Source organism: Anarrhichthys ocellatus, unplaced genomic scaffold (assembly GCF_004355925.1).
Source record: "Anarrhichthys ocellatus isolate YVR2014 unplaced genomic scaffold, GSC_Weel_1.0 scaffold16, whole genome shotgun sequence".
NCBI classification, from domain to species: Eukaryota; Metazoa; Chordata; class Actinopteri; order Perciformes; family Anarhichadidae; genus Anarrhichthys; species Anarrhichthys ocellatus.
Window position 1 is genome coordinate 8846306 of NW_022280046.1, and position 9674 is coordinate 8855979.

At 42.6% G+C, this 9674-nt stretch overlaps 1 protein-coding gene across 3 annotated transcripts in view; it reads right to left on the reverse strand.

Annotated features, from left to right (window-relative positions):
- The window catches only part of wdr7 (WD repeat domain 7), a 115372-nt gene that overhangs the window by 2370 nt on the left and 103328 nt on the right, over positions 1-9674 (reverse strand). For all 3 annotated transcript variants that reach the window (XM_031855804.1, XM_031855805.1, XM_031855803.1), the window contains 2 exons: positions 8660-8759; positions 55-159 (listed from right to left, as the gene is read on the reverse strand). In XM_031855804.1, coding sequence (XP_031711664.1) covers positions 55-159; positions 8660-8759 — 205 coding nt within the window. The remainder of the gene's footprint in view (positions 1-54; positions 160-8659; positions 8760-9674) is intronic.

The window sequence follows — 9674 nt, forward strand, 5'->3', positions numbered from 1 at the left end:
TGTGTGTGTGTGTGTGTGTGTGTGTGTGTGTGTGTGTGTGTGTGTGTCATTCACCTGCCAGAAGGAGATGTGGCTGTCAACGTTGGAGTACGTTGCCAGGTAACGGCCGTCAGGAGCGAACGACACCGATGTGATCGGACCCTTATGACCGTGGATGTTCTAGGGAGGCAGAGGAAGAAAGGGAAGCAGACTCATTAAACCAAATGCACTTTTTTTACAGGAGCTCTTTGTGAGGAGACTTCTTTCACTTGTTTTGTGTTTGTAATTAAAATCTGGTTGTGTGTCAAATACAGAGAGGAAAAACAAAACTCCCAGTTCATCACGTAAAGTGATTTGTAGGAAAAAATAAAAAAAATCGATAAAACTGATCTCTGATGTGCCTAATGAAAATGTCATTAGCTCTACTTATCTACAGCCAAACAGCTCCACTGTGTAAATGTTCAGTTCATAAGGAGCGCTGAGCTGTGTGTGGAAGTGTGTGTGTGGGAGGAAGGTGTTGCTGTAATGATATGAATGGAAACAGGACATCGTAGGGATTGGTGTCTTTTCCACAATGACTCGTGAATTTCGGAGGTGACAGACAGGCCTGTTGTGAAATGTTGAATTGCAGTGACAGACAGACAGACAGACAGACAGACAGACAGACAGACAGACAGACAGACAGACAGACAGACAGACAGACAGACAGACAGACAGACAGCATCAGTCACATCCTGAAGTCACAAAGGAGACACGGCTCTCGTCACCGCCCTGATGATGAAATGATGTGAAACTCTGGAGTGACGGCGGTAAACTTGTGATTACGACCAATAACACCACGGCGGTGTATCAATCCTGATGAGGGTGTGTTATGAATATTCTGCCAACTACCAACAGTCCCTGGACTATTTACTGAAAATAATGTAAATTCAAGAGGTATGAATACAAATAGTTATGACAGAGAATGATCATAGGAATATTTGTATTAAACTCACTGTTAAGTGCTATGAGACACGTTCTAAGTCACTACATGGATGTAAGAGGATCAGTAATTGGGGCCTGAAATGATAACTCAAGGCTTTTGCACACCGAGCAAGAAAAATTGTCACCATTTCAAAATAAAACCAACCTCACGCTCTTTCAATCACGTTCACACACAGACTTCGACACTTTCCCCCGTCATTTAGGTTTTCAGTACGGGTTCGTCTTTCTGCGCTTTTTCACAGCCGTCAGTTGTTTGACCACTCGGAGCTACCGTAAAAGCAAACATCGTCATCCAAAATGGCATCTGATCAGCTGATTCGTCTCCCAGCACGAATCGCTTTACGACAAACAGGTCAAGAATACGCAGACACAGGATTTAAAGATAGATTGTGGCGGGTGACCGCAGAGCAGCTTGGAATCGGGGACGGTCGCAATACAAAGGATGTAGAAAAGATCAGCCAGTAGTGGTTGTGCTCCAGGCAGCTAAATGACAGCTTCTTGCCAATTTCTTTCCGTATTTGCCGATGCAGCTTAAGGTTTGTACAATACAGCTGAACCACACCACCATAAAACTAGAGCCCTGTGACTTTACCATCAGCACTGAAGCAACCTGACGCCTTCCTGCGTTATTCATTTTGCAGAATGATTTCCTCTGGTTTAGGGGACACAGAGTAGGGAATAGAACTTTCCTGTCTGGAATATGTCTCTGCATGTTATAATGTTCCAGGGTCCTAGTGCCTTTGCTTTGGAGTTAGTGGTTTCGTTATTGACAGGGACTCGTATGGCCCCCAAATTATACCACAGTTTTAACAGTTTATGAAGTGTAAAGCAACGTTGAGGTTTTATAGAACTTTTTCACAGATGAAAAGCAGACTGAAATAATAGCAACTCTATCGTATCAATGTGTTTTTTATAAACCCTCAAACGTATCTCAAACAACTCCTCATCAACCGTTCTAGCTAAGGACGGCTCCTCTTGCTGAGGAATCCAAACTGCAGCCGCGGCAGCTCCGAGGTTTGAACCCAACAAATTCTGCTTTGTGATAAAGATGAGATGAATCACAAATTTTGGTCCTTGTTGAAATTTCATCGAGGCATCTCAGGAAAAACTTGTTTTTCCGCCGCGCCGCCCAGATTCTCCTCGACAGTAAGTGTTTGGTTTGGACGAGATAACTCCATCAGATGATGGGGCGGCTTCTGGTCCAACAGATGCTGCCATTCGCCTCCAGAACTCAGGGGACGAAATAAAGCGACTCCGCTGCCACGCGTAACGCAATAAACTGTCCCACCAGATGCAGGGTGTGTAACGCAATAAACACCCCCCCTCCCCCAGAAATCCCCGCCCCGCCTCTGCCTGCGACTGGGATTACAAACTCTCACCTCCAGATGAAATTAAGATGCTTTGCCTCAGGCTTCCAGACCATGAAATAATAACCCGTCCGCGGCGATTAAAGCAGAAAAAAATAATAACGCAATGAAATGAAAATCTCATCTTTTTAATTCGTTCTCTCCCTCCTTTTGGGGGAATCCTATTAGATTCCAGCAGTGTTGGCTGGAAAAAAAAGGTGAATTATTTTGATTCCTTTACAGCCTTCATTCCCGTCTACCTTGGTTTCTTCCCTCTCTCTCTCACACCTCTTCACAATCCCTTCCTTCCATCTTTCTCTTTCCTTATTTTTCTCTTTGGCGAGGTCACATATCACATTTGACGCAGTTTGTCGACAAACGTTCATCAGCTCAAACTAAAAAGCCGTCGAGAATTAAATATGACACCAACATCCAGTTTGTAAGATCTAGGTAACTGAACTTTATCATCTGGAATCTAGTGTCTCGCTCGAGGACAAGTCTACCAGCTGTTGATCAACTTACCTGTCCTACCACCTGAGCTATAGCTGCCGGGCTGATCTACAAGTGGCACTTCACACTATTGTATTCTGCTACTCATGACCCACTAGAAGTGTGTGACACCCTGGAGTGGGCCTATATTTGCTTATTTTACTGTGTTCGGAGCGTTTCTTGGAATCAACCACAACAAAAATGGAGAGACCAGGTGAACCTGGGGTTGGCTTTCACCCGCTGGCGAGCACCCCTAAACCTAATGATGGTCCGGGTGCATATACGTCTGGTGTCGTTGATCCGGGGCCAACATTGAATGTGGTGTTTACAAAATGCAACAGACAAATCCTTCTCATTGTGCCTTTAAGTGCTGGTTGTCTTTGATTAAGCCAGTGAGGATTCAGATTCTTCCAGTGAACAGCTGCTTCATGTCTGACACTCACCTCCTAGAGAAAGAGGCTTAAGCAATAAAGCTACTGTGGTTGTTCAGAGTCTGTGGCTCTTGTGTTGTGTAGCTGCTGTCTGGTTCAGTGTGACAGTCCGCTCTGACTAAGATAGAACACGGTTACCGCTTTATGCAACATTGGATCGGCAGCTTGAAAGAAATGTCTCCAGCTTCATAGACTGATACTGCAACGGTATTCCACACACACACACGCAGGATTCCTGCCAACACCTTGGCTCTGGCTAACGCATAACATCTGGCCAATCAGAGCTCCTGTTGCTATTCATTCATTGATTCACTCGTTCCCATTTTTAGGTGACACACTGCTTAAATGTCTTCAAATTGGGATGGAAATGGAAACTCTGAATGAACACAAATGAACTGTAAAATGGAATATGTAATTAACTAGTTATATATTCATTTTTATATGGATTAAATGGAAATAGATTGGTTTATTAATGGTTTCATTAAATTGCAGTAGTAACAATTTATACATTGATTACCTGTAGTATTCAAGTCATGAGACCAAATTTTGCACTTGCTACATGAAAACTGTTGTACAATCAGAGATCGGGCTGCAAGGGCAGCGAGCCCAGAGGACATTATGAGCGCTCTGTGATTACTATGGATTTCAACTTACTGCATTTGACTGTATTTACACCATTTAAGAATATGAGAAGAAGACAAGCTGGTAAAAAAACAAAAGGAACAGAAAAAACATGTATGAAGAGAGAGAGAGAGAAACAGGTTGCAGAGTAGAACTGTTTAATGTGCATCAAATATTGATGCTTTCATATATATTTTGATCAGTGTGTGTGTGTGTGTGTCACGGTGGACTGCCTACCAAATCAATCAGCCTATCAGAGAGCAGTGAAGCACACTGAAACCATTTACAGCACTCTGTACTTCAATACACCTGACGCCTGGGGGATTGGACCGTGTGTGTGTGTGTGTGAGTGAGTGTCATACGGACGGCTCATCCCATCTTATTTCCATCCCCTGTGACTAACAATGACAGCTCTTAAACCCCACCTGCTCTTAAACTGAGACTAATTTTAACCAATAGAAGGATGTTTTCACTGAAGGTTGCATCACTCAAAGATTTGTGCATTAAGTGTTTTAGTGGTGTTTCTGCTCCCACCATAAGGGAGTGCTACAATAAAGGTATTTTTGGTTGAAAGCTCACAAACGGTACATTGCATATTCGATTATGTTCTATCGATGTGTTTGTTGCATTGAGCTGCACCATGTAGTATAGGCCACATGGGCCTAGGCTGGAGCAGGTGCTGGCGGTGCACACTGCAGGAGGGAGGCTGGGGCTTCCTGAGCTTACAAACAAACGTGCATTAAAGCACCTGTTTAGCCGCTATTCAGCCTCATACTCCCTGAAGGCTATGCAAGGATCCCAATTACACACAGGGGGATGCCAACCAAGCAAATGACTGAGCCAATTGATGTGTCATACTGTTAACAGCAGTGCTAATTTCACCCTGGACGTTTCAGATATTCTTGTCCACCATGCTGCTTTTCCTTTGGAGTCCTGCTGTAGCTAATGCTGGCCTAGATAGACAAGCTAGCAGGCTAGCCAGCCCCTGGACCCCCCAAGCTGGCTGGTTGCTCCACATCTTTGTGGAAAGCCCCGGTGGGACATTTATGGCTGACTAAATCTGTTGGTTTCGACAGGGAATGCTTAACAACGCAAAATGGGAGAGAACTACAATTGCAGCTTAACAAACATGTGTTTGAATAAGCAATGCTAAACAATTGGGTAGAGATAGCACTACAGTTACAGCTAACTGGGTGTGTTAGCTGAAACTGTGATGCAGTTGAAGCCAACAAACAGGTTTGTGATAGTAGTAGCTTTAAGGCTCTGTAGATTTAGTTGAGCACGTCTTCCACAGTTGGGCTTTACAGGCCGAGGCTCATTGACTGCAATTCGCTTTTGATGCTGGATACAACACGTTACAAGCAAACTCTTCTTCACTTCCCTGGACTCGACAAGCGATGAGCTTTTCGCGGGAATGCTGCAACACTTCTGGAAGCCGAGCAATTGTCCAACTCCAAATTAACCTGTCAACATTGTCAATGCACTAGTGCTCACAATGAGTTGTGACAGTGATTTAAGGAATATCTTATTGAAGTTAACTCAAAAGACCCGAACAAAGATAAAGATTGGATTAGATGAGAAGTTCATTTTGTGGTAGGTCTGCTAATGACCCAGCCCTGGTACTAACACCAGCGCTAATCTCCTGTTTAGCTTTTTAACTGATAGCACAGTTTAACGGTTCATTATTAACATCCCTACTGCAAACAACGCTCTGTATCAGGAAAACACAGACTCGATTGTTAAAATGTCAGCAGCAGTATGATGTATTTTAAAAAAATTGAGAAAATTAGGACCAACTGACAATAAAACATAACTTCAGGGGCAATGTTTGAACTGTAATGGTATTACTAAGTACTCATATCGGTATCTCAATATTGGCAAGTACTCAAATTTAAGAACTTGTACTGGTACATGGTCTGAAAAAAAAGGTGGGATCGGTGCATCCTTAGTAGTTACAGAAAGAAACAGATGCAGGCACAGAGAAAGATCAGTCAGATTGTTCCTTTGTGTTCAATTAGTAGTCTCAGTAGAGTCTGTTAAAGAAGCAGAGCAAGCAGCTGGACATGGACACACACACACACACACACACACACACACAGTAATGCAGCTGACAAAGAGCTGTTCACGGAGGCTGATCAAAGCTGTGGCAGATGGCCATGCAGGGACTAGCTAGCTACAGTTGGACGCATACACACAAGCGTGCACACACCTACACACACAAATGGGTTATGAACAAAAACTCTCCTCCCATTTCCTTCTTCTTCTTCCTTGATTCCTTCCCTTTTCTCTCCTCTCCTCTTTTCCTTCTTTTAACACATCATCCTCTCTCTTTTCTCCTTCTTCCTTTGGATTAAATCAGGAGGACAACAAAGTGTTTCACTGGACAATGAATCTGCCTACTTATTAAGCAAGGCTCATCATACAGGTTTTGCACTGATTGTTTACGTTACGAAGATTGAAAACTGGTTTCTATTGGAATTACTTTCAACTGTCATAGACTGCTGCTGACAGTACAGATGCAATCACTATGGTTCATCCCATGGAGACCAGGAATGTATGTGCATCATTTTATGCACCTGATAGATTTTGAGTTATTTTAGTCTGGACCAAATCAGTGGACCAACCAACAGACAATGCCTTCCGAAAAGCCATGGCATGACAAGCCATGACTAGCTTTACTAGTTTACTAGTGTGGTAAGCTCTGAGAACAAAGGATGAGAAGTAGTGAGTTGATATATAACCAGACTGTCATGTTGTCTGTTGTTGATAGAATACCTGGTTGCCTCTTATGACGACATTTTATGGCAGTAAAATCTGCTAAAAATGTTGTTTGGTTTCTTTATTAGTGAAATAATTGGCCGAGCCTTGCTAACATGATTCAGTATGAACCAAGAAGTACGAGACTCAATAAGAATCAGAACTAATAAAACCTAAAAGGCCTTGTTCAGCCCAAATCTGTTTTGTGACGCATCCAGATTTATTTAAGAAGGTCTGGAGAGCACAAAAAAACAAAAACGGATGAAATCTAATTCCTGCTGATCGAATCCAAACCACATGTGGAGGTAGAAATGCTACAAGTGGAGTAACAAATGCTCCGGCCTCTCAAATCGGATATCAAAGTGTCTTTCGCCCCAGCAGTCGGACCGTTGTTCTCCACCATGTTGCCCTCGAAAGAGCTCTACTAGTGGCATGGAATCTGCTCAGCACTTCCTGCACAGCAGACCAGGAGGCTTAAGGACTTCGGCTAAATAAATAAAAGCACTTTCGTCATTGTGTGACCAACACGAGTGACACATTGCAGTTCTGCACCACCGCTTAACAGCAAAAAATGATAGACCTCCATCTCCCATGCTTCTGCCGGGGAAAGCTTCATCAGCCCGGCTGCGTAGTTACTGACGCCAACGTTGCTACCACAGCAACAGATGCAGATAGGTCGGTGACCTGATCTGATCACTTGCAAGCGACAGTGCAGAAAGATACCCAGCCTCTCAATGAAGATGATGGTTTTATCTTACACTGGAAATGAAATGCTTTAAATAGTTCCAGCAAACACATTCTCACACTCACACACCGTTTCCACAATGCCATCATCTATTAAATGTTAATTACTGCAAATAACACTCAAAAGAAAAGCGTCTTTACACTGTGCACACAAACACAAACACCTTCACACACACGCACACAATCAAACTAAATGTCGGGTGAACAGGGGCCAGTGCTGTTATCAGATATAAATGACCCCCTCCACCAGACTAGACTGCTCAGGTTACTGCAAATCAATACGCTGCAAATTACCAACACACACGCTCGCACAGAAATACACACAAACACGAAAGCCAAGTAGCACACACACAAACACATACACTCAACAATCTCACACACAGTCAAACATACTTGTGTGCAAAGACAAAGACGTAATTAAGAGAGTCATTGCTTCATCATTAATCAATTACTAGGAGGGAAAATAAGTAAGTTGAGGCAACAGAACTCTTCTCCTGCTTTCCTCTCTCCTCATTTGCCTTTATATACACCCGCTGTTACTGCTCTCCTCATCTCTTCCTCCACTAACCTGTCGTTAGAGGTATTATGTGCTAATTATGGATATTCAGAATAGTTCAAACATGTTAAGGAACAATTGGACAGATTAAAAGGGGAGTTGGACAGATCAATCACATGATTGACGTTTGGTGATTTATAGAAATAAATGGAAAAAAAAATATGGGGATGGATAGAAATGGATGGGTTAACAAAGTAGATGATCAGTTCAGTGATTAGTGGATGGATGGATGAATGAATGGGTCGTGGAAGGATGGATGGATGGGTGGGTGAATGATGGATGATGGATGGATGGTGAATGATGGATGGATGGGTGGATGGATGGATGGATGAATGATGGATGGATGGATGGGTGGGTGGGTGGATGGATGGGTAGATGGATAGATGAGTGAATGATGGATGGATGGGTGAATGAGGGATGGATGGGTGAATGAGGGATGGATGGATGGGTGAATGAGGGATGATGTATGGGTGAATGAGGGATGGATTGGTGGATGGATGGGTGAATAAGGGATGGATGGATGGGTGAGTAGATGATTAAATGGATGAATGAATGAATAATGAACCAAAAGGACAGAGATGAATGTATGAAGGAACAAAGGTGAAAATAGGTGGATGGATGATAAAACTAGACAGCAGGCGAAATCTTGACTTCGGTGTCAATCAGTAACAAATCAGTTACTTAAACTTGTCTGTTCTGTTATGGTCAAACAGCAGAGCTACTGAGAGGAGGGTTCAGAGCTTTTAAAGTACCTGGCATTTTCCAGTACGAACATCGTACAAGGCCACTGAACCCTGGCGAGCTCCAACAGCGATGCGGTGACTACGGTCACAGTAACCAACCATGTAGAACCTGAAAAAGTGGAAAACAAACATACATTAACACTTCACCATTTAAGAGGGCATCATCTAGCAGTTTAGCAAAGAAGGAAGGAAGATTTCAAAAGACAAAGAATGAAAAATCAAGCTGTGTTACCGTTCGTTCTAATAACTCAAATAAGCCAGTAGTGGATAATATGACTGCATTGAGCTAAACCAACACCATCTTAAAAACTTCATTCACATACAAACCCCGAGCATTCATTCTCACAAAGAAAAAACATGGTTGATTTTCAATTGGTTGCAAAATTCCACATTGCATGGAAAATGAACAAATTTACCCTCGATAAAAAAAGGAGGTCCGTAGATAAACCAAAGTAAATACAACTAAAAGGGGATTTCAACGCTGATGGCCTAACTAAAGTTCGCACACCAGTTCCCAGATACTGCCTTCCTTTACCGGTGCAATTCCTACTGGTGGCACCCTTTAAGCACCGGCATGCTCCAACAGAAGTGTTTAACGGTGGAACACAGTTTCAAACCCCCTAACCCAAAAAAGCCCTCTGAGGCAAATTAGTGCTTTGTGATTTTGGGCTATACAAATAAATTCAACTGTAATTAAATTGTTTAGCTGACTGGGAGCAGTTTGTCCAGGATTACTAATATATTTTTTACTAATATTTTATATATACATATATATGTATATATATAAATCATAAATAAAATAAATAAATGAAAAAACACAACACCTCATATAACTGTCATGTCAACATGCACACACTCTGAAACACAACTGTTATGTTCAGGCCAAGAAGAGACAGAAAAGACCCATCAATATACAGATTGAGCTGTATCATCTACATGCCCCCCCCCACTGACCTTTTAGGGAAATATATGGGGCTTATTAGCACACACACACACACACACACACACACACACACACACACAC